A 26712-nucleotide genomic window follows, 5' to 3' on the forward strand; every position below is an offset into this window, starting at 1 on the left:
TTTAACTATTAAACTGTCTTTAGTTCTACCCATGAGTTTCTTCACTTTTACCTTTTGGATTCTCTTGCTCGTCCCACTGGGGGCTGGGTGGGGCTGAGTTGCTGACTGGGATTAAACCATGAAAAGATAAAAGATCACTTAGAGTTTCTTTTCGAATACCCCTCTACATGAGGCCTTATGTGCACGCTAGTGATTGCAAAGTGTCTATTACTGTTGTCTCTACAAAGAACCTTTGACAAGCTTGGTGAGGTGATTTGTGTCTGCAGTACCATGACTCCCATTGATTAAGGGTTGTTGCAGCAGCAATGGCATACATCAGTTTTGTACTCCAAAAGCATTTCTTTGCTCAGGCTCTTTAGATCAATGGCAGTATAGTCCAGGTCAGAATAAAAATTCTTGCAGGAGCACCATTTATAGCGTATTTTGTTATTCCCAATAAAAAATTGTAGTAGTGGTATTTTATTCATTGTTTGAATTTCATGAGTTTCTAAGCCTGCAGTTTTGGGGGACACAGTAAACATGATCAAGATTTTTTAATAATCGTGTGTTAACAGACTGTCCGTGCTTGCTGCTAGGTCATTTATCTCCCTTTATTAAACTGAGGAAATGAATAAATGTATTTAAATATAAATATTAAACTAAATATAAATATAAATTAAATCAAAATGTCAAGTTATAAAAGTATATGAAGGGCTAAATTCACACAGGTTATTCCTTTGTAGCTCTCTGTATGGATTACTTAGATCATGCATAATGGTACTTAAATCCATACAAGACAGTTTGAAGAAATGAGTAGCAACAGATAATACAAAAAAACCCCTGAGATCTAAGAAAAATCTGACTATTTGTACTTTTGTAATATATAGGAAAGAGATGCAATGAGGGTGCATGTCTGTTCACAACTATCTCGCTGGATAAGTATTTTGTTATGAGCATCACTAGAAATAATACAGTAGTTTCACGAATACAAGCCGCATCATTTTGACTAAAATTTTGCTCCCAAACAGGAAATGCAGTTAATACTCAGGAGCGGCTAATATGTGAATAATTTTCTGACATTTCCACCCCCAGAAGTGGAAACCGAGGTGCCGAGTCAAGCAACTTGCCAGTAAAAGCCGGCATTTCGTGATTCTTACAAATTGTTACTCTGTTGCACTGCGGGTGGAGCCTGGCTCCCTGCAGGCAGCACGGGGGGCGGGGAGAGAGGCGGGAGAACTCTCTCCTTCCCTCCTCTCCCGCAGCCCAGGGGAGAGACACGGGGGCCCCATGCTGCCATTGCCGCGGCCTGGGGGGGAAGGCGGAGGGCTCGGTGCTGCGGGAAGCTCCGTCCCGGCCTGCCACCGCTGCGGCAGGAGCAGGGAAACTCCGTCCCCGCCCGCCGCCGCTGCCGTGGGAGCGGGGGTGGCTCCGTCCCTGCCTGCCACCACGGGGCAGCGCCGGGCCGGGGTGACCGAGCCCAGTGGCAGCGGCGGCCAGCCCCGAGTGGCCCCGCTGAGCGGCAGCGCCGAGCTGGGCCACCTGGTCCCGTCGGCAACCCCGAGCAGGCCGAGCCTGCACAGCCTTAGCTGAGCCAGTAAACCCCACCCTGCCGCGGTTCGGTTACTATTTGGCAACTTTGTTGCACGCGGGTCCTCACTGTGAACGATAGAGTGGCTTATACTCGGGTGTGGCTTATTTATGGACAAAGAACGAAATGTTTGCCAACACCCAGAGATGTGGCTTATACTCAGTGGGGCTTGTATTCGTGAAATTACTGTACCCTAAAAATTTAGGAAATACAGTACCTTCCTCTTGGTTAATTCTTCTAATTGGATTTCTAAATATTTGTCCCCTAGTTGTTTTAGTAGTTTTCTGATCAGAAGTACATAAGGGACCAATGAGTATTTGACAATATAAAAGCACTAAAACAGGTTTTAACATCCAAGGCTTAAAAAGAAAATGCGAAACAATAATCACAGACTAAAATTAATTTATATATTAGCCTTTGAAGTCCTGTACAAATTCCAATGGTTCTATAAATATATTCTATCAGACCAAGCCGCCTCCAAAGCCAGGAATGAAATTATGGGGAAGAAGAAGCTACCGGGGGAGAACCTTCTGCCTCAGTTTCCTATGGCACAAATGTTACAATATGGGAGTCTCAATTATTTGATAATTTGCCTTTTGAAGTTAAAAAAAACCCAAAAAACAAAAAAACAAAACAAAACAAAATAAATTTTTCATATTGAACTCTTTTGCAGCTGATGAGGGCATCTATGGTACAATCCTGTACTGCAGCATCTATTAACCTCCCATTTTTCTCTGACCCTCCCGTTCATCATCTTTTTGAAGCTGTAGGAAATGAAGCAAACACTGGCATTGCTCTTTCCTGACTCTGCAGTAGGTATTCTTAGAGGTTGTCTCGGGGACCAATGGAGAAGGGGTTAAAGTGCTCTGTGTCTTGCACTTGGTTACTAACCTTCCAGCCGAGGGGGAATTGCTCTCCTTTCATTGAAGTCTTTCAATCTCTTTCCATTACTTTTGGTGCTGTATAACATTTTAAAAGCTCCCTGACTGACAGACATGGCCGGAGGCAGAGCTCTGCTTAGAGAACTGCAGTGTACAGTCTTCTCAGCAAAGAGAAGTGGTATGGCAATTAAATTGACTACAACATGATTTTGACATTTCTGAAGCAGTGCAGGATATCCCACCCCTTTTTATTTGTATTTGTTTCCACCTCCCATCTATCTCTGGGCAATTCAAAAGGATATGTTGAGCTGATTTTTTTTTTTTTTTGCTATGTTTCATGATTACTATTATTTCGCCATAAAAAGGAGGCATGCACTCTGGAGCCAAGGATCAAGTGAGGCAAAAAAGTTTGGAAATCTTGGAATGGATAAAAGATAAACACAGTCTGAATGTGATGTTATGCACCACTGAATTAAAAAGAGAAGCAGAAAAATCACGTGAACTGCTCATAAAAAATAAATGTCGAAAATTTTGAATGTAGGTCTCTGTTTAGTTGGCTTGTGTCTTAAAGTTTGTCTGCTGGAATAAAATCCATAGACTACAAATGATTGTGCAAATAAGAAGTTTTTGCCCGTTGCATAAAAGAATATTTTCCTGTAGATGAAAAAAACTGAAATATTTTGAACAGAGTGAAGCTTTTATTTAAAGGATTCTGAGCAGATGGGAGTTCTTTCCTCATCTTTTATCCTTTCCAAAGCTAGAATTAAAACACTCAGTAGATACCTTCCACCAGTTTTTTTTTTTGCTTTCTTTTTTTACTTTATATATTATTATTACCTTTATTTATTATTAAGACACTTTCGAATCAGAGTAGAAAATCTCACCCTAAATTTAGTATAGGAAGTGCAGTTATTCTTCTTAGGTGGTTTTTTTTTTTCAGTCTTGTTAAGTTATCCAGGTTCCTGATTATAAATCCTTTATATTTAAACACTTCAACATGTACCTAAAAAATAAGAATTCCTATACTATTTATTGTTATGGATAGTAATAATATTATTCATAAGGAAAATATAACCTTTGGCAGTATTTCAAAATGAAAAATATATATGGTTAAGTGCTTTATTATTCTCCTTTTTTGAGGTCCATATCATGTCATTGATTTTTAAGCAGAACTCTATTGATTTCCTAGAAACCTATGCTTAAAAATCAATGACACAATATAACCCTAACAAAGTGGTGAATTCCATAGTGCTATAAATTGTATTTTTGTTTTTAAAATATAAAACACATCTATCTTAAGTTCTACAGGCAGTTATTTTGTATATGCTGTCAACCAGCACACTGTAGAGAAGACTTCAAAAAGCTTTTCTAGCAGAGAAAGTGAGCAAAAGATTCCTGCTCTGGACAGTAGGGTGAAAGAGTGGATCCCCTGTTCTCCAGTATTTTGTTTGTAAATCTGGAGTAAACATTTTTGATATCACTGGTGGGAAATTGTTTTGTTTGGTAACTGATCCTAAAGAAAAGACTACAGCGCTCTCTCAGACAGAAACAAAGGTAATGCTAAGCAGAGCAAGAGTGAGATACTCCTGTAATAACTGTACAATGTTCTAGAGCTGCTCAGTGCTACAATGAAAACAGTAATCTCTTTTAAACTGTGTTTCTTAATCTTTCTCTCTTTCTCTAGAAAATAAACTATGTGTGAGAATTTTGATGAACACTTCAGTGTAATCCTGTGTAATTTGATGTTGCATGTAAATCTCTTTTATAGGTCCCAATAGATGGAATTTATTGCGGCAAATACCTTGTCATCAGAAGGATTAATGCCTGCATTAGCATTTCTGCAATAAAATCAGAAGCTAAGTGGTGAAGGCCACAGACACCTCAAACCTGGATTCCTCTGCTCTGCATTAAGTGCTGGAGTTTTTATTGCTTGCAGTAGGGAAGTCATTGCCAATGCTCACAAGGAACTGCTTATCCCTGCTTCTTTGGGTCCTGTTTGATGGAGGTCTCCTAACACCACTGCATACACAACCACAGGAGATTTTAGAAGCAGAGCCAAGAGAAAATGTTGTCCCAGTGCCAGAGAGGAGATCATCTGCCCAGCGAGTCAAGAGAGGCTGGGTGTGGAATCAATTTTTTGTGCTGGAGGAGTACATGGGATCTGAACCTCAGTATGTGGGAAAGGTAAATTGTTTACTGTTTCTTTGAAAGTTCAAATGATGTAGACAAGCAGTATAATACATTGTAAATATGTACCTGTTCCTGGTGGGACAAATCTTCAACTGGCACTAGTTCCCTCTGCTCATTGCTTTTACCATCCAGCCTTTCCTGTGGTCATTATATGCTTTTTGTCTTTGTATGTTTGTCTTATTTTCCCCTTCTTTCTTTTGGAATTAAACAAAACAACAGACATAAAACAAACGAACAAACAAACAAAAAAGTTCTAATATAAGTCTGTGTGTCACAACTAATTTTAATTCAAACTATTGTAGTAGCATATTTGATTTTTAGCAACAAGCATTGTTCTGATATCAAGAGATAAGATGTAAACCTTAAATCTCAAGCCCAGAATGCACAGTCATTACTGTGATTGATATGGATATTCCAAGTCAGTTTTCAGCTAATGAAGACATATCTCTTTTGGTCTGTTGCCTTGTCTCAGAAACATTTGTTTTATTTTGTATTGTTCAGATGGTTTTCAAGTATTTCTAATATGTTTTATTGTTTTATAATTCAAAGTACTGAACTACAGTTTTTATACTGTGTGTAGATATGCACAATCATACCCGCAGAGAATTTTTGCAATTACTTCTCTCATCATATATCCACTGTTTCTGTAAGAAGGCATAAGTAACTGACAGAAAACTGTTTGAGGGGTGTGGGAGTGAATTTAAATAATAGAGTTTTCAGATAAGAAAGCTGAAAAGGATACCTGAAGAAAATCTTAACAGAATATATAATTGGATGCTGTGTATAATTTTCTGTTTAAGTAAAGGACGTTACTCAGTGAAAATAACAAGTCAGGAATTTGTTTCCTGTGTCTCCAAATGCCACTTTCCTAGACAGCGAGGTTTCAAATTCACCTACTGTAAAAATGAGTTCTCATGCTTCAGTTTTTACTTTAATACCAAGGTGAGTAGTTTTTTTGTTGTTGCTGTTGGTTTTATTTTTTTTCCTTAGTGTACTGCAGGAAATATCTTTTTTCCCCTAAATATAAATAAATCAACAGAAAAATAATTGTTCCTCCTACCTTTCCAGAAAACTATTTTGAGGATGTATAAATAAAACAATACATTATATAGCATTATTTAGCAAAGTAGCCAAAAATGTACTTGGATATTGTACGTGAAGACATATGTGTTAAGCTCTAAAATGTATTGGTCAAAGCAATTTGCAAAGCAGTGTATTTGTATCACAAAGTTAATACAATGAGTTTGTTTTAAGTCTGAAGAAAGGGGGACAACATAATGAAAAAAAAATCATATTTGTGATATCCAGTTGGCACAAGTTACACTTTCTCTAACACATACCTTTGTTCTGGCACCACACTGAAGACGCCAACAAGGCCTCTCATCACATTTGATGCTGTAGCACAGGCAATGTGATTGCTGTGTCTTTAACGTCAAAAGACACAGATATTGCTGCACCACTATAATTTCATTAGCCTTTATTCCTATGTGTAAGTTTTCCTTGGGTCTTTATTTAGGGTCAGTTCTACACTGCCAAAATAATGTTAATGTTGCACAAAATGGAATATTATCAATGTTCTGATGAATCAGCTTCTTCCATTGTCCTGTTTTTGCTCCACTGACATTAAGTTTATAACCAAGTTTAGAACTAATGGGATATTTTCATTAAGAGCAACACTTATCCCAGATTTATCTGAAATATTTTTACCTCTCAAGACTTTTTTGAACTGTTGCAAACTGTGGGACACTTTTCAAGTATGAGGAAAGTCAAAAAGTCAAACCCCTTTTTTATGTCAAAACATCTGCTTCTAGAATAGAGCAATTAATTCTAGGTAATATATTTTTTCAACAATATTTATTTTGATGTTTTTCACAACTTCTTTTATATACATTAACTATTTGCTTTAATATATCTGAAAAAAACCCCAACAAACTCTGCCAGTCATCGTATATCATATAAATTCAAACCATTGTCAACATACTAAAATTTACCCACCAGTCCCTAATCAATACCTTTAGATTGCATGCAATTTTTTAGAATCACATAAAATTTTTAAAATGTTAAATGTAGTTGAGTTCTGGATTGATTACAGAACTTATTTTGCAGAAATAAATGATTCACCAAAATTAAACGTTTATTCCAAAAGCATGTATTTTCAATTTAATTCTTTTTATAATGTTACTGTTCTATATTTCAAAGAGGTAATAAGTATATTATAAAGTGCAGGATAATTCATAAGACCTGAAATCACAAGGGTTTTATCTTCTTCTAGCAATGATATCGGGACATCTGTGTATGGGCATTTATAGTACTTATTACAGAAATACTGCATTAATAGTGTCACAGTAATTTATAAATAGGAGTTTAATGTATCTATTAAATCAGCTGAAAGTTTCACTAAACAGTTGAGGGTGAATAGGTAATATTGCAAACACTCTAAGAAAACACAGATTTACAACAATAATGTGTTCTGTTATCAGCCAGTGCACCTACAATTCCTTTCATGTCTGTTTTTAGACAAATATCTCCAGAAATATCAGTCTGTAAACCAAAATACAGTTTACAAACTGATGGGGATTAGTTTGCCTTACAGGTACTGATTTTGAAATAGTGCTTGAAGTTTACATATTAAAAGCATTGAACCTGATTATTAAAGTTTGAGAATCTGCTTATGTTATCTGGAAGATAAATAAAAATCTATTAGATTGATAAACAGAAGATAACCCTCTTTGCTCAACATTCATTAAGCAGATCCAGTCTAGAAAGTAAAACTAAAGTATTACCCTGTGACCCATGAAAATGAACATTGCGCTTGCTCATTTACTTTGCAGTGCTTTACTTGTTTTCCTGGTAGCGTGAAACTCCAGAAGGCCAGGCAAAAACAGCGCCTCTGTGGATGAATACAAAAAAGTTCATGATTTTTTTTTAATGCAAAAGCTCAGATCTCAGTGAATGGGGACAGAAATCATCAGAGGATCAGGTCCTCAAGCATGAACAAGTCCCAGAACAGTTTACACCCACAAAAAAGGTAACAGTTTTAATTGCCTAATGCAAGGATAGCTGAAGGGGGTGCAGCCCCAACAGACCACTACAAATATGTATGTAACCTTTCTTTATTTCTGTTTTTCAACAATGACATGCAGAAGCAGCAAAATAAACTGAAAGTTCAAGAGAACAACATGGTCAATGTAATACTAGCAAAGATGTTAATAGTGCTGCATGTGGAATCTTCCCTTTATATATGCCTTTGCCTTCCTGGTGTGTAAATGCATCACATCTTTCTCATGTTGTACACATGAACAATTGCTTACAGTGACAATTTTTTTGCTGTCTGTCCTTAAGTTTACAGAGACAGGCATATGGCAGCTTGTACTGGAGGTAGACTGGGTGCATAGAAAAGATTGCAAAGTCCTTTTCAATGTAGTGGCCATTTCTCTTCTATTTTCCAGTGTAGAAAAACAACAATAACAACAACAAAACCCGGAGAAAACCCCCACCAAAAATCCCAAAACCTCAGCCTACCTTTTTTTTTTTTTTTTTTTTTTGCCAATGAATAACCTTAGTTTTACAACAGTTTGCTCTTTAAATCTTTAAATCTCTGTCACATTAATGCCGCTCACATACAAACTACTGCAGATACCTTTTGTTAAGAAAACAATGCTGAAAAAATTAATACTCATGGTTGCTCTATGGCAGTACGGTGTAATGTAACAATATGGTATTTTTCATCTGACTCAGTCCTGAGAAAGCCTCATCATCTTCAAAGGTTTTCCCATATATCAAGGCAGAAAGAGTGCTGATTTGGAGGAAGCAGAGCTCTGTATCAGTGACCAGAACAGTGTGTTTTTTTTAAACCTTATAGATTATCCTCTGCATCTGAAATAGAGCATAGAATTCAGTTATGCTTTTTATGGTGGATAATTTTTAATATAATGAAATTAATGTTGACAACCTTCCATCAGGCTTAAATCAAGTTGCACTTCTGAATACACACTCTTTTTTTACACTTATTTTCCCTCTTGGGTGAGTGTCTGGATGACAGGGCAGTCTGTAAAGGAAATTTTACACTGCTTGCTTTGAATCTGTTCAAACAAAACACTTTTACAGAGCAGTGGCTATCATTTTGGCATTACTCGTAAGCACTGTATTAACTTGAAAGAAAAAATAAAATCTAAGGAAAAGAAATAGTGCAGTAAATTGGAAAGCTACTACCCTTTAAAGGAAAAAAAAAAAAAGACCCCACTCAACTCTATTCATAAATGTACCCTTATTAAAGTTATATTTTTAAATTGTATTTTTACTAGATTTCTAGTAATATGATCACAATAATATTTCATTTAAATTGTCAAAAGGGTTTTTTGTAATTTATCAGTTTTAATTCCCACAGCTGAAATAACAATATTAAAGATAGTCTTGTATTATTTCCACTAGACATTTACACAGTGCCATCATCAAGGAGGTGAAAATTGTTTCAGGGACTGCTGTAAGTAATGGATTAATTGATTCCCATGATGCAGGACATCACAGTACTCATTTCTAGATGATTATAATATGAAAGATATGCTATGTATATGAATGAGCTTCTTCAGTACATCGAACACATACTCACCTCTGTCTGCTGACATCAAAGTGAAATCTTGTTGGACCTTAGTGCTCTTTAGATAGCAATTTAAAGAGCAATCAGGCATGATCACATTAACCTGGCTTACTAAATTGGCTTACAGAGTTTATGCAGTGCACATATTCAAGCAAAAGCACTGTCACAATTTATTACAGACAAGAAAATTGGCGAGGAGAAATAAAATGGTAAAAAAGGTGTAAGAGGAATCAGAACTGGTATCAGAATTCTGGATTTCTTTTCTTGCTCTGTTGAGCTGAGACCTTTGTCTCTCCCACTTATGTCTGTATGGTGAAAAAAGTGATGACTTTAAAAGCTTTGCATCCTGTATATTGCATAGAGTATGTGAGACGCAAAGTAATTTTGACAGTTGCATGTGAAAGTGTGAGAAGGAATTGGAACCATAGAAACACAAAGGCCCCATGAGCAAGTCAGACTTGCATTTAATGTTTACTCCTGAAAGCTTAGCTTTTTATAAGGTGTACAAAGACATGCAACAGAGATGAACAACATGCAACAGAATGTTTATTATTGATCTAGTGGCCTTCACTTTTAAAATTGATTTGCTTAGGTAGCTCATAGCAGGAAAATTAGGAGCGTAGTAGTAGTAAGACCTCTTGCCTGTGGTCCTTACATTGATGAAAATTATATAAGCTATTTGGAGCTGAAAATCTGGGAGGACTATGTTTTCACTGATTGCGTGAGAGAGGAGAAAGAGTAAGCTCAGGACAAGGAGAGATTTTCATTTTTAACAAAATAAAAAGGAAGGATCAACTTCTTGAGCTGTCATCCACATTTTAGAGGATGTAGAAGGTTGAGGTTATTTTTCTGAACAGCTAAGGAGGTCATGGACTGGAATATCTCAAACTAAAATTTAGTAGGCTGTATTATGCAAGAATTCAATGATCATTGTAGAAGATTCAGAGCCTGTGGAAATGATCCCATTGGAATGAATGACTGGGTCTCACAAGACCTCTGAACACAGCTGAGTGTATGGTGCTAATGGTGCTTGTGTGTGTTTGACATTTATGTTGTCAACACAGATGGAGAAATACAAATGAGCTTGTAGAAATTAAACTGCTAAAGAAAAATCTTATACCTGTTGTAGTTTAATTTTCAATGCTTCTATATAAATGGCTTCATCTGGGCAGGAAGTTTATGTAAATAGAGAAATATGGGAAAAGATAGTTTAAAAAATATTTAGAAATCCTTCAAAGGACTTGAGGAAAACAAACCAAAACATAATCTCTTTTAATCCAAGAAAATTTGAAGATTTTAAATTTGCTTAATCTGAATATGGAGTTAGACTGAGAATTTCTGACTCACCTGGTAGACATAGTGTTATTGATAGAACAGGCATGGACATGTATTCTGTATGTCAGCAATGCAAGCTGAATTTATAACTAGTGAAACATTAGACAATCAATTAAAATTCAGCTGGGATCATGAGACCTCCTTTTTGGATGATCATCAGAATGCCAAGTAATAAATTAAATAGCATTCGCCAGACAGGCTGCCCAGGGAAGTGGTCACAGCACCAGCCCTGACAGAGCTCAAGAAGCTTTTGGACATGTGCTCTCAGGCACATGGCGTGACTCTTGAAGCTATTCTGTGCAGGCAAGGAATTCAAGTTCCTTGTGGAACTTCCAACTCAGAATACACTTTGATTCTGTGATTAAAATTTTTTCAATATAATGCAATAATTTCAATAAAATGCATGTAATAGAATGTAACAAAATTAAAGCTTAAATTGATTTTTTCTAATAAAATGATAGATATCCTGAAAAAACAAACAAGCAAACAAACAAAAAAAAACCAGAAAACAAAACAAAACAAAACAAAACAAGTAAAACCCAAAAAAACCTGCCAACAAACAGTCAAACAAAAAACCAGAAAAACCCATAAAACAAACCCAAAACCCCAGAGCTAGAATCAATCAGATGCTTCATAAGAAAAAGAAAGAATAATTTCCTGTCAGCTGTCCAGCATCAACATATAGGAGAGGCTAACAAGTCAGAACGTTATCTCATCTTCAGTCACCACAGTTAATATCCTTGTATGCAAGCCCTAAACAGAAATGTTTGGGATTGGCAGTCTTGTCATATGCTGCCATTACATAACATTGTTTGTGATTTAGGCCCCTGAAAGTGTTTTAACAGCAGATGTCCTCAAGTGCAAAACCCTCTGTTCTTCCAAAAGAGATTTATAAAACCACAATTTCTTTTATATGATATAGAAACAATGGATTTGGAGCAAGTATTGGTTTCATGGGAATGACCATTTCCCTCTCAGCGATGCTTTGTGTCCCACAGGCTCTACATGACTTGTTATCTCCTCTCCCTCTAGAGACCATCCCCTAATCTTTCTTTCCGTCTCCCTGTATCTGATATCCACTCTGATGCAAAAGTTGCTATCGCTTTCCTTCTTGCATAGGATCTGTTAGGTTTAGTATTGAATTCTGAGCAATTAACCCAGTTAACAGAAGCTTTGAACTCCACAGTTTCTGTTCCAGTTTTAAACAGACCTTGTGTACCCAAAAACGTTCTTGTATTTTCCACGTGTTGGTGAAATGAATTGTCTTTCATAAATGAAACTTGACATTATTATATAATAATTATTTCATAAAACAGAGTAGATTACATATTTTTTCTACCTAGAAAGAGAATGCAGAAAACTCAACCTGAAAAGTCAAAATAGGTCTTAACAATGAAAAGTGGGACAAGACTAAAACTGAGGACAAAATAATAATACATAAAAATAACCAAATATTCTTTAGACGCCCCAGTACTGGAAAGTATTTTTTTAACAGGAACACTATGGCATTGTTTTCTCTCTGTTGTCACTTGCTTATCATTTAGTCAATCTAAATGGAGATTATAAAATCCTAAATAATGCAATAACCTTGCAGAGGCATTTTCAGACTCTTTGAAACAGATGATGCTCTTTCTAAGGATGGAAGATGATCTAAAGCATAAAACCAATCTGGTGTTAAATTGGCCTTTTCCTTTCAGTATTTTTTTAAAAGTCTGATAAGTTCCTTGGTTCACCGTGCAGTACTGAGTGCATGTGTTCTATGACTGCTGTATGGCAGTGGTACACGTGCTCTGCAGTCAGGAGAGGGTGACTAAGGAGAACTGCTGGGTGATATGTCCTGCCCCCACCTAGTCCAGAGGCCAATCTCAAGAAAGGTGAAAAAGGGAGGAGAAAAGCTGAAAAACATACTAATAAGAGAATGCAATGTCCACTAGCATTGATGCACACTTAAATTAAAACTAATGTAGTTTTAATTTTTAGTAACTAACTTAAATTTAATTTTCTTCTGGAGAGGGTTTTGTTTCATAAATACATAAATACAATGGTTTTTGTCCAAATAGCTGTGTGCAGTAGTTATTCTTGTACTTACAACAGAAGTATGTGTAAAGAACAAAGCAAATTTGGAAAAAACTCCTGTCTTCTAGAAACAACTGTAATGATAAAAATATTACCTTGCATGCATTATATTTATTTTAGCTGTCAGCCCCTGAACATGTAAGTTAGAGTTGTTATTGATTCTGTTATCAATGATTGATACTGTAATGCCATTAAAACCTTGCTACTGCCAGCTAGATGAAATAGATTTTCAGTAACAGAAGGATTATTTACTCCCATTGTTATGAAAATGCTTAATTGAGCACTGAAAAAACATTATTATGCTTCATCGTGGACACTATGATGCTATATTCAGTATCAGTAAAGATTTAGACTGGGGCATATGTTGTTTAATGTCATCATAAATTATCTTGGAAAGTGTGAGATCATCCAGGGAAGTGTTTGCTCTTCAAATTAAGCTATAAGAGTTACTAAAGACAAAGGCTAAAGGGAAAAAATGAGAAAAACATTATAAAACAGGATTAAAATAAGACATGAAATCTGAGGTAAAGCAGTACATACTGTGGGAGGAGTGGAATAATTCCAATTTCCTTAATAAATTGTTGTGCTCTGTGGAAATGATAATCTCTCTCAAATGAGATCTTGTTTCATAATAGCTGTATGCACATTTGCTTAGTGTGCAGTGGGTGCCAGAAAAAGCAAATGGGATGCTGGAAATTCTTAGCAGCAGCTGAAGGAAATAGATATCATTAATACAGCTTTGTATCTAAATTTCTGGTGAGCTTGTATCTTCCACACTGAGAATTATTTCTTTCTAGTCTCAGAGAACATGTGTCCCAAAGAACTGGGAAAAGTACTGACAAGGACAAAAGGTTAATCAAGACATTTGGACTGACTTGTCAGTGAGGAATAACTAAGACAGGCTTCCTTAACCTGAAAAAGAGACTAAGAGGAGGAGATACTATAGGGGTGAGATTAAAGGGGGAAGATTCCTGCCTTCACCAATGCAAGATGTGTGGGGCACAAATGAAATCAACAGGTGGCACATTCAGAGCAAAGAAAAGGAAGTAATTCTTCACAAAATTAATCAGACCAAATTAGGTAGCTCCATGCCACAGATTGCTGAGGAGATAACAGATTTTTTCATGTTAATGATAAGAGAATGAAGAAATTATTAAAAAATCAATTTGCGAAAGGCCAATAACTGTAATCACCATCAATATCTGCATGAATTACTGGACACTTGGAAATTATATGACAACCTGTGCTTTCTCTGACCTTCACCTTTGTCAGAGACAGAGTTCTGGGTTGAAGGCCTCGTGCACCCAGTGGAGCACACCCTGCTTTGGGGACCAACGACAGTAACAGATATGCTCCTCCACCTTGACTAAATTAAGGATAAGTGTTTATCTTTTATTAAATAGTATTTCTCCTAGTTTAAAATACGAACATTTATCTTCATCTGTAAAATGCACTCATCTGCATTATTTCACATAGCAATTTACTAATTTTTTTTGTCAGTTTGGCTGTATCAGTAATAATATTAGATTCAAAAAACATAAGACAGTAGTGCAAGTCACTATACAAACATAATGCCAAGAAAAATGTCCAGTTAGCAAGAGGCTTGGGATGTTGTTGTAAATCTTCATGCCTTTCAATATCTCACACTGCCAGCCATTTCATTTTAGTTTTCTAGTCTATGTCACTGAGAGAGGATCATCCTTAAAACATCCTTAAAAAGAGCTGAGCCTGTCCAGGCCCCTTATAAGTCCCTGAGAGGATCCCTTCTATCTGAAGCTAGCCTAAGCACAAAACACATTTGCTATGCTGAGCATGCAACCCACACACTCAGTTTGTGATTTGGTCTCCTCTTTAAGTGAGAGGGAACTAGCTCAGCCTATGTCAGGTCAACGTGGGAATGTGAGGGGACTTGATCAGGTGCAGTGAAGCCTCCCAGGCAAGCTCATCTTCCACATGCAGCACAAATGTGACAACACACAAATGTGACAGTGGTACCTACATTCAAACTCAAACAGCTTGCAAAAGACAGACAGATTACAATGCACAATTATTCCTGTATGTCTTCTTGCTGGGATATTTTTACCCTCTTCTGCAAATCTTATGTCATTCTTATAAAATGCAGTAGGTGGTTTAAATTATAATTCACAATCTTCTTCATAAAAATAAAATTACCTCAAAGGTGATAAGAGTTATGATCATGTCTTGTTAGTCTGACTGCCTGATAAGCTGAAAATCAAGAAGTAAACAAAAAGATTTTTTAATTACACCTTCTGCTTTACTTCTGTGGAAGAATCCCTTGTTTGTCTTGCAAGCTCAGAAACCTTCAGTGTCTGTCTGTATACAGGCTTTAAAGGAAAATCCCATATAAATTGAAGGAGAGTACATGTTTTATGTGCTGGTTGAATAAGAATTTAGGTCTATAAGGAATGTGTACACCACACTGGTGTTTATTTAATTTAAGTTTAATTTTAAAAGGGTCTTCAAAAACCCTTTTCTGATGTTCAGTTCAAGTTGTCCTTTAAATAAGTTTAAGATGAGAGAACTTTCTATACCAATAACCTAGAGGCTAATGTCAGTAAATGAGTTTTAATCAGTAAACCCTTTTCTATGTCACTGTGGCAATGGATAAACCATTGTCCCTGATTATGATTCTATGCTATTCAGTAGAAGTTGTTTTAGCCAAGTTTTTCTCATAGTACTGGTTTTCAGGAGTGATGTCTGAGTAAGATGCTGATCACAGCTGATTCTGAATCTTTTATGTTTTCTTGTACCTTGGTGTCAGTGTAAAATTACTGCATTGAAGAGAGTACAGGTTTTTAGTGTTTCATTATGCATGATCCAAAGATACTTTCTTTAGAGTGTCAAGTTTCAGATTTAGGTAGTCAACAACAGTTATTGTGTCAAAAACCATCAGGCTATAAATATGTATGTATTATTGCTGATGTGGATTAAGGATTATAACAAAAGAGTGTTACAGTCTTATTGCTGTAACAATATTGGCTTTTTCTTACTGTGAGAATTGAAGCATAAGCTGTGGATGACAAAGCTAGGGAAAGAAGTCTCATTGATGTTATTAGTGCAGTATATATTTTCTAGAAGCCAAAAGTACTTTTCAGTACTGTCATATAAGCCTGCTTGTCAAATTCAGCTGTATCAGCCCAAGAGCAGGGAACGGCTTCGAGTTTAATTGATGCTGGTATTAGAGTCCAAGAAAATAATCAAGGAGTGTTTGCAGAATCAGGAGATTCCTGCACAAGCCCAGTGAATTTTGGCAGGCAGGATTTGTGCAGATTAAGAACCATCATATTGATGCTGAAAACTTTAGAAACTGATCTATACAACTAAAAATTTTTTAAAAAGTAAAATATTTATTCATTTTGCGTAATTTATATGCTAATATAAATTATGTTGTTAATATACTAATTATTATGTTATAATTATTATACTAATATATTATATTAATTTGATACTGTCAAGAAGTTAAAAAGCAGTTGCAAGTTTATAATTTATATTAGAAACAATTACTTGAGCTGCCTCTTTTTTTTTTAAATAACGAAATACAGAACCAAAAATAAGTCATTCTTTCATATGGATACAAACAAGATTGGGTTTGGTTCTTTTTTATGTATTATTTTATTTACTCTATTCACCATTTGGACATATTTATTACATTATCATATCTGAAAGCAATTGTGAGGCCTGGTTCTGAAGTGCTCTAGGTCTTTCCATCTCAGCAAGCTGAGTCTTCTGTCAGGTGGGTCTGGTAGCAGATATAGCATGATTTTATTACCTAGAGTAGTAAAATTAGGTATATTAACAATTAAAAAAAATAAATTAATGTCCAACCTGTTTTTTTGTTTTGGAGAAACACTTCTAAAAAGAAATTGTAATTTATCCTAAAAAAAAAAAGTTTGTCCTCTTTGCTTATTAACCTGTCCATAAAGTAGAGTGATTTAAAGACATGTTTTTATGGGGCTCATCAATAAGGCACCTGAACATTTAAATGACTATTCTTGCAGTGTCTCTGTGAGGCAAGAAAGTATCAGGTCTCTTCCCTAAGTAGGGAGTTGAAGCACAGGAAGACTGAATTATTTGCCTGAATAATTTACAAATGAAATTGTAACCTTAACAACTAGAAAGTCCATCCTTCTGATTTTTCTAATTCCTGTTAAATTGGGGGGGGGCAGTGTGATTAACATAAATAATGGTCTACAGTTTGATATTGTCTGAATTGATAAGTAGGGAGCTGTGTCTCTGCTGAAGGACACAGTAATAGGGAGCTGGGCAGATCTGCCTGGAAATTAAATAAAATACTGATTAAATTTTCCTACATCCAGCACTGCAGTGCTCTTTAGATTAAATAGTTAGCTTCCAAGTCCGTTCCTAGTCTTGACTTTAATAATGTCAAATTTGTAACTGCAAGGTAAAAAGTAAGGTAAAGTAAGCTCAAGGGAAAGAGGGAAGAGGATTAAAGGCCAATGCTGCCAAGTCCTCACTAGCCTACGGTATTCATGGATCATCAAAGTAGACAACAAAATTATTAAAATAACCGGCAAAGCAGGTAACTGAGATTCTTGTGTTCATAACAGTCGGTCTGCCTTGTGCTTTACGGGTATTCACTTGTGCTCCCTGTAACAGATTTTTAACATGTTTCTTTGGGGAACCCAGCCGCAGAGACTGATTTGGAAGTAATGGCTTCCTCAATGTATTAAATAATTCTGACAGGCAGCTCATTTTTTTTAATTATCTGCAACTATTAGTGGTTAAAAACTTGTAAAAAGTAATGGTATAAGTAATTAGCCCATTGACATTACTTGTCCTACAGGTTTTATAAGATAATAAGAAACATGTCCTGAATTTGACCACATTTTAGGTATTATGCAGATAATTTTGTATTATTGGGGAAAATATAAAATAGTATTTTCTGGGGGGAAAAAAGGCACATGAAATCCCTCTTCCCAATAGGACAGGAAAAGGTTATTTTATTTGGTGTGTTTGTGGGGTGTTTGCTGTCATGTTTGTTAGTGATGGACAGTCCATATGCTGAGTTAAATAAGTAGGTAGAAATTATTTAGTAATTTGTCTCCACTGTTACTTTCCAGTGATGTGACTCAAACTGTAGGAAAAAACTAAATTGCAAAGATAAATATGGGTAAATTTATTCAAGGACTTTTCAAAGCCATTGATATTCTTTCATGAAATAGTCTTTTAAAATCCTGAAAGTCATTCATAGTCTTAATGTTCATTAATGTTATGCACTAAAGGACAAGATGAGCCTAAAACAGTGCCTATAAAGTAAATGCAGACATTTTTCTAAATGTTTTCAATACCCCACACATCTTGACAGAATTTCTTAAGAAAAAGGCATTTTCAGAAATTGTTTTTCAGATTTAGGGATTTTAAAGTAAATTTTCATTTCCTGTTAAATTTCAGTTCACTTCACTTTATGCCACCACAAATTTTATAAACAGTTAATCAGAGACCTATATCTTTACTTGAAGATACAATGCAGACATGAAATAAAATTCACTTCCATTTTAGGCTATGTCCAAAAAAGTAAATAGAACTTTTCTTAAAAAATTCTTTCAAAATTAAGAAGTTATATTATTCTTTCAAAATTCTGAAGTCATAGTTGTTTCAGAATTGTTACCAGATAGCTGCCAAATCTTCATGAGTGCTTTCATTCTGAATTAAAGGGTACTTTTGAGGCAAATCTCTTGATCATTCAGACTTACTGTAGATTTGTTCACATCAGGAGAGGTCCTGGAGAGTACAAACTGGATCACTTCTCAATAAAAAAAAAGCTGAGAGGATGCACTACATGAATTGGCACTTAGTCCACTGAACCAGATGAGATTTTGTTTGCAGCAGAAAACCCTGAGGTGCATTTATTGCCTCCACCATTTCTTTCCATCCGCGTCTTCATTCTACAGAACACTCTCACTGGTTCACATTACCTGCTAACATAGGTACAGCTTGTGTCTGATAAAAAATAGATACAGAGACACTACCCAAGGCTAGGTGAGTCCTGGCATATTCAGTCAGCCATCTAAGTCTAATGCACTAAGGTGAGGGGAGAAATTATGCAAAATAAAACATGAGTGTATAATCTCATATATATAATATAGTTTTGGAGTAACTCTTAGTGATAGTTCATACTGAGTATGCAAAAATTTCCAGTTTGTAGTCTATATCTTTCATGACTTACAGTCCTTGAAAAATCTAGGCATTAAAATAGCTCTTTACATTGTTTGTGTAAAATGTATTGATTTAGAAGAAATTAACTTCCAAATTTGGTGCTCCATGACTGTGCTTCTGTGGGTCTATGTGTCTGTGTGTGATCTGCAAGTAAAGGTTGCATTTGTCCAAGTCTTCTTTTTATGATATCTTATCTGTGATAGAACGTGTTCACCCACTGCTTTTCACATTGTGAAAAAAAAAATCAAGAACAATAAAAATTATGAGATAGACCAAATTTATGTTGAAGTCACCTATATATTTCAATTTGAATAAATTTTAACTTGTACTTAAATTATTGTTAAGACAAAAGCATGAAACAGGCAATTGAAAGTTATAAGAACCATGCCAGAGAAATGAAAAAATATTTTAATGTTACATTTAGTTTATAATAGATTATCTATTTAAAGAGATTTTTCACTGCAATAATTAAATATAAAATGAAGTGTAGTTAAATTATTTTTATTAAATGGAAAGACAAGTAGAATAGTCTAACTGAATTTTCAAGATAAAATTTTGGTGTGAAAATGACACAAGGTGTTATGAAGAACAAACAATTTTCTAAATACTTGTTTATACTCATCATTATTTTTATTTCTCTGATGGCTAATATTTCTGAATGTGGGTTACTGAAAATATTCATGGTGATATTTTCCAAACTACAAAAATTAATATTTCAAAACATTTTTATATAGAAAAGATATGGGAAGGATATATACATAATTCACAATCTTTGATAGAGGAATCTTGTATGTAGAACACAGTCTAAAATACCATCTGTTTTTTTCCTGTAAGGTTCTCATAAAATGTGTATTTTTAAAATACTTGGCAATGCAAAATTCATTTGCCCTGTCTTTTAGAAATATTTAACTGTTTTGCAGCATGCATTAGTAATGCATATGATTTACACCATTGATCAATGTCTTCTTTTTTTTTTTTTCTTCTTTTCTCTTTTATTTTTTGATTTTTCTCAGGAAAAGAACTATGCTAAAACAAGCATATGGACAATCTGTGTGTGAGTGTCTGTGTGTATAAAACCTGCACTTGGGAAACTTCATTTAATTATTTACTTTTGAGCTGGTAAACGATCCAGATTTTCTTCTCATAGGTCCTCTAGTTTCACAGTCTTGACCTTAAACCTTTATCAAACTGACCCAGCTTCATACGGAAGGAAAAAAAGCTGCTTTATATGGTGTTCTCTGTAGAGTTGATGTTTGTCTATTCTCTCTCTTGCTGTCTCTTGCTAACTTAGCTGGAGTTACTAAGATCAATAATTTCTTAGGTGTTCCTATCTGAAGTTCTATAAAATTAGACTATTCTTCATTTCTCTGACCTTTGAGGTTCTATGGCTTGAATGAAAAGCAAACTTCACACTTCTCTACAACTATTGTGCTGGAAGGCAGCTGAACGATTGAATACTGCCATTAAAGTCAGTACACTTTCACTGAATTCTGTCAACAAATTGTACCATTGGGCTTCCTTGTACCATTTTATTTCTTTGTCTGTTTCCTGTCCTGTAAGTAGGGTTGATTATTCTTTCTGAAAATTGATGTAAAGTCATCATCTGTAGCTCTTACATGAACATGGCTTTGTAGAACCCGAACACTATTAACTTTTCTTTTGTCAAAGTCCGTCATACCTCTGGGACTCGGCATGTTGCTACACAAATCCTCTATACACCCTGCAGTGCTGATATGTGCTGCTAATTTACTGTTGCCATGACTAGTTTATTATTTCACTTGTGCATGGGGAAAAATGCTTTTCCATTCTTTTCACAGTTGGCAGTACTGCTTGGCCAGAAAATGTAGGAGTTTTTTCAGCTTAGTAGAGAAAGAGCTGGTATCTGCTGCCCTGGCATGGCATTGGCACACATACCTCTCCTGTGGGACTGAGGTAGGTGTAACAGCAGGATCAGCCTGCAAAATGTAGTCAGTAACGCTGGGAAAAGAGTGGTTTACTTGCCTTTTGAGAAGTCATCTGGAAGCACCTTACAACCTTCCATTAATGATTCCGGTGCATTTGTGTTGCTGTGCTGAGGAGGGATGTATGTTAGGTTACATTGCACTCACAGGGAGAAACATCCTCCACCTGAGATCTGTAACCTCTTCTCTATAACCTCTTTAAAGACAAGTGTGTATCTGGTATTGTGCTTTGTACAGCCCAGCCTGGCTGAAAGCACCTATTCATCTGTCTATCAAAGTCATGACATTCACAGATCATAGGCAAGTTGGAAAACTACTCTGTGTATATATATATATATATATATATATATATTTCTTTTTTTCTGTCTTCCAAATATTTCTTGTTGCTCCCTCTTAAAATTGAAAACAGGGCTTGTTGAGGACAAACTTGCTTAAGTAAAGAAGAATTTTTTTTGAGAGCAAATTATTCAGCATCAAAACAATCTTTAGTTTATGTACTGAAGAGATATATTCAGATTTTCCCATTCTTTTTTCTTCTAAAATACAGTTTCCATTTCACATTTACCTCCCACTTAAGAATGAATTTGCATATGTTTATCTTACAGGGATAAAAATTTGAGTTCTTACAGGAAAAACAAAATCCATGGAATCTCATATTCCACAGTCATTCATATGGTGCTGTTGACAAAGGAGTCATATAAGCCCCAAAATTGTTTCTAGGGGTCCACAGCACTAACCCAGTTTACAAAATAGATGCTTCAGGAAGTCAGAAATGCTACATTGCTACCAGTGCTACTAGTGCATCTGGTATATCAAAATATGAAGAAAGTATATTTTGCTCCATGTACCAGTTGTTCCATTGTGGAAACACTACTCAGTAGTGTAATTTAAGTCAAACTAATTTTAAGATTATTTTAATTTTATGTGAGATTGGTATTATAATGGTTTGTTACTCAAGCGAAGCCCAGGTTATAATAATAACTAGGTTAGTTAATAACTATGTTATTAAGTTAATAAACAAGTTGGAAAAGAAATCTTGATGTATTTATGAATTTCAGGTATTTGGTGTTTCTTGCCAAGTTTATTAATTTTAAAAGAATATTTATAGAAAATTTGGTATTCAGTTGAATTCTTACAGAAGAATATTATCCTGATGTGGCTCTAAGTGTGCTGAAACATAGTTTATTCATGATTTTATAGCTTGAAATATCTTTGTGACAGGTGTTTAGCATCTCACAATACCAATTCATGTTTCCAGTAAACGTATCATTAACATGAAAAATATGTACATTTAAGGCACACATATAGTAAATCAAAAACTTGGTCTTGCTTAACTTTTTTTTTCTGTCTGTGCTATATGATTTTTTCAAAGAAAATTTTGCAGCGCTCAAAACAAGGCCAGCTGGATGCCAATGAGAGATGAATCTATTCTGAAAGCTTAAAAAGGCTTAGTACCAGTGAACGTTGTATTCTTCTCATTCTGTTAAACCAGCCTTTCAAGAAACTTAGTTTTAGAGTGAAGGATGTGGCTCCAAATTGGATCTCATAGCAGCTCCAGAAGGATGGCAAGTGGGAAGGTCAGGGTAGGAAGTGTGGGAAGGTGGGAAGCTCTGTGCATAAAGATTTTTTTTCTTCATATTGAGTTGAGTAAGACTCAATTCCTTAAAGACCTTATTCCTTTGATAGAATCAGCTCTATAGGGCATGTGGCGGTTATAAATAGACCTGTGCCCTGCTATGGATATGGGCTTTGGCAGGTACATGTTATTCCCACTAGATAAATAAAGTGCAGCTCTACAGAGTACATCCTTGCATGACTTTCCATGGATGGCTTGCAGACTCTTTTTTAAGAGGCTGTACCTGCTACATTCCAAGTCAGTCATATACTATGATCATAGTTTGGTAGTTAGAGCTTGCGCCTGAATGAGATAGGGAAATACAACTTGCCTAAATACTAGAGTGTATTACTCATTAATTACTGGAAGCACTGCTTACAAGAGAATATGCTCATAAGACAGCTTTGACATTGAATCTATTCTGATTCATGAAATCAATACTGCAGAAGACCAATCATCATCAGATATCCTTGAAAGAAATGAGATTTTCTGACAAACAACTTCACGCTGAAAATTAATGGTTTTTTAATAGAATTTAAAATGCTAGCTTTCAACAGATTTGGTAATTTAACAATATCTAGAGTATTTTTCCCTAAAAAAGTGGGAGCAATAGAAATAACTAGTTTCCTGGTTTACTCATTTTTTGGCAAATTCGTTAGCAAATAACTACAATTGCCTGTTCATTCTTGGATTTGGTTTAACCAAATGTTCTCTATTTTTTAGCTCTCTGGATGAATTGGATCCAGTAATGGATTTCTCTTCCTAAGTAAATTAGACTGCATTCTCCCTTATTGTTGAATTTAGTTCAATTTATGGTGCAAATATGGCTAGAGTGAAAGCTTTGTTACAAACAAATGCTATTTCATTTGATCAGATCTAATTCTAAATAGGTGCTATTCTTCTGCAGTCTCATTAACAAATATTTCTATACATTCATCTTTCAGGCATAATCAAAATTAACCTCACTAGGCTGTGCATTTTCTTAAAGTGCCTTATTCATTAAAGAAATTTTCTATCATTCAGTGAGTGAAATATTTACACAGTCTTTTTGAAGAGGCACAAACACTTTCCACAGTCCTAGTTTCTCTACATTTGGGATAAATGTCATAAGATGATGACATCTGTAAAAACTTAAAGGCAGACAGCAAATGAAAGATGATGTTTTATGCTCAGAAGGTCTACAGCTAGTGAATAAATTATTATTTAATAGATAAGTCTGTAATAGGGTGTGTTTCATTTATCACACCAAAGGAATATTTTTAGGAAAAGTGCTAAAACAGGTTCCCTTTGTGAATCTCACTACCTTGATCATAATTAACAGCTGCTTCAAATGCAGGTGAATGTAGATACCAATAGTTGCAACATTTGCCATTGAAAGAAACCTGAATTCTGCAAACATTTATGAATGGATAAAAGCCCTGCCACATCACAAGTAACTCCTGCACCACTGAAAGGATTTCACAGAAATTTCTAGCTGAAAAAGGTTACGGTTAAATTGCAAAAGCATGTTTGTTATAAAGTTTATCCTACCCTTGAATCTTGAAACAATCAAATATTATTATTTGAGGTATTTAAGGTTCTGGACAATCAAAAATGAAGGGGTGGGAGGGACTGAGGAGAAAGATGGTGAATGATTTCCATACAAGAAAAGGCTTTTATTGTTTCCATTTTGAGATCTTTAGTATGGCAAACTTAAAGAAAAGAAAATTTTCCTAAGTGTGTGAAATTAAACAAAAGAAAATGTTTACTCTCAGACTGCAGGAGAGAACCGTGCCAATACTCTGCAGGAGAGTACTCTGCTAGTGCTTGCAAGGGCCTAATTATTATTGAATAAAATTGGAGACAATGGGAGTTTTCCATTGACTTTCTCAAGTCTAAGATTTAGGATTTATGGACACAGTTACACTGCCCTGGACCCTGGAGAGATTTTGTCCTTGCAAACTGATTTTCTTGGGACTTCTAGAAGAATCATATGCAAGATACAAATAAATTAATATCTCTGTTATTTCAATGAGCAGTTCTGTCAGAAGAATGGACTCTAAACTCATCCAAACACGTTTTTTCTACCCCATTTCCTGCTTCTTTCAAGTTCTCTGTAGGAAATTATCTTCCCACCCTCTTGTCTCTGAGGTAAAATGACTCCAGGCTCTTGTCTTCCTTCTCCATTCCCAATAGCAGCAGCAGAAGTGCTGGTCTTCCATCTCATCAATATAAAACATAAATACAACCACAGCTATAGAAAACAGAGGTCTTACAGCAGCCATACAATATTTTCTGTTCCAAATTATAAATCTTTCTAATTTTTTTAATCTGTGGTGTATTCGCTACTGATTCTTAGGAACATTTGTCTTCATTTATTAAAAACATGAGTAAATCTTAAAAGTGAATGCTATAGCTAACATATAACTTCACGTAAACTCAACATATTTTTCTTAAAGCTGAATTGGGAAATTCCAGCAGAGACAATAATATTCAGATTTATAATTAAACTGTTCCATTGGAGCAGAAATGATGTTACCTTGAGCTGTGGAAGATATTTTCTTTTTCTTGTTAGTACATATGTGTGACCTTTTTACTAAAAAGAAGGCATACCAATATTCTTACACACTGTAGCTTAATGATATATGAAGTATTATTGCGTTCATAACTCAGAATATATATAGGATTTCTGGGATTTGATTCAGTTCTGGACAGTGCCATATAAATGCTGCTTCTTTCAAGTAATCCGAGCCAGAAGAGCAAACTCTATCTGATGCTTTACCTGTGTCGTAAGAACTTACTTTTCTCCCATGCAAATATTGATTAGTTAAAAGACCCCACTGAAATAGAATGTTTATCTGTTTTTGCAAAACCTCAAAAAACCCACAAAAAACCCCTTGTGTCACAAGCCAGCAAAAAATGCAAACTGTGCAGCATGTCACTTTTCCATACTGCTTCAGTGAAATGAAAGAAATGCATACTACACAACCCTTTCCTATGCTACTTCTGGAATATGAGAAAAATGAAAACTGCTGTGTGATAATACAGCCTTTAAAAATATTGTTTTGAGGAAATCTTGCAACCAGAACCTTATCCATGGAGTTGTGCTTTCTTGAAATTGCTGCATAGGGAACAGAAAAGCTCTTTAAATTTCTTTGCTGTACTATCTGTTCCTTGCATATAAAGCATTATTTGTTCAAGCTTGCTGGATTGTTTTGTTTCGTTGTTTTTTGGTTTTTTAATTTTTTTTTCTGGTTTAGTTTTTTTGTTATCTTGTAGTGTGAATGCTTCCCTAAGTTTTTGGGGTTTTTTTGGCCCAACTTAAGACAAAAGAGATTAAAAATTCAGAAGATGTTATATTTCAGTCATAAAATTCTGTGCCTGTAAATGCCTTAAAATTATCCCTCTAATATATGTGTTAAAATTTACATTTTTCACCTCTATGATGCAACTAAGTTTTGGGGGTTTTTTTTTTTTTTCTGTTTAGATAAGAGAACTGGTCAAACAGTTTATGATAGTATGCCTTGTCACAGTGATAGACAAACTGAGGCAAAATCTTTCTACTCTGTCATTCCCTATCTGTTCTAGGATATCATTATCGAACAAAGAGACGCCTTAACTGACAGAGCTGTACAGCAAATGAGATTTACCAGAACAAGTTGTTTCTATTTACCTTAACATTAAATTTAAATACACGAGGAAGTTTTTAACATTTATTTGCTAGGCATTCAGTAAAGAAAAAAACAAACAAACAAAAAAAACCAAACAAAAAAAAAAACCAAAAAAACCAAACAAAAATTAATTAAGAGAAGGTTAAACATGAAAAAAGCTTCATCAGCTCCAGCAGAATTTAGCAGGCTTTTACTCTAAACCCTTCCAAGCTCAAGGTGGAGTTGAAGACCACACTGATAAAAGTCAGAAAATAACAGAAGATGTATTTAATAAATAAGGTTCAGTAAATATATAAATATACTAAATAAATCAATATAAAATTAAGCATAAGTTTTCATAATCAGTTTATAATCTTTTAGCTTTCCAAATTCAATGGATTTAAACCAATATTCATTCAACATAAATTTCTAGTGATGTTTGCTGCAGTTCTAATCCTTCTTTTTACGTTCCAACTACAAGAACCTGTCATTTTTCACTTATGACAGAGTGCCTTTTTGAAGTACTTAAAAGTTGTGTATTTATCAGTATTTTTGATATTATTGTTTCTATTATTACATTTGACTCTGAAAGATTTCAGCTTATTTAGACTAATGGGTAAGGCAGTGGGAGTCTGTATAGTAATGTGTCCTTTCATGCTTCTG

The 26712-nt window shown here is 35.1% G+C and overlaps 1 protein-coding gene and 1 long non-coding RNA gene across 5 annotated transcripts in view; one reads left to right on the top strand and one right to left on the bottom strand.

The window, feature by feature from the left end:
• CDH12 (cadherin 12) overlaps positions 1-26712 on the top strand; it is an 829389-nt gene that overhangs the window by 662792 nt on the left and 139885 nt on the right. For all 4 annotated transcript variants that reach the window (XM_033063831.1, XM_033063813.1, XM_033063839.2 and 1 more), the window contains one exon: positions 4217-4632. In XM_033063831.1, coding sequence (XP_032919722.1) covers positions 4402-4632 — 231 coding nt within the window. In that variant the 5' untranslated portion in view covers positions 4217-4401. The remainder of the gene's footprint in view (positions 1-4216; positions 4633-26712) is intronic.
• Positions 4713-26712, bottom strand: part of LOC116998323 — a 31977-nt gene continuing 9977 nt past the window's right edge. The window contains exons 2-3 of the long non-coding RNA XR_004418351.1: positions 7422-7528; positions 4713-4832 (exon numbers count right to left, since the gene is read on the bottom strand). This is a non-coding gene — a long non-coding RNA (uncharacterized LOC116998323). The remainder of the gene's footprint in view (positions 4833-7421; positions 7529-26712) is intronic.

Source organism: Catharus ustulatus, chromosome 1 (assembly GCF_009819885.2).
Source record: "Catharus ustulatus isolate bCatUst1 chromosome 1, bCatUst1.pri.v2, whole genome shotgun sequence".
Taxonomy (NCBI): Eukaryota; Metazoa; Chordata; class Aves; order Passeriformes; family Turdidae; genus Catharus; species Catharus ustulatus.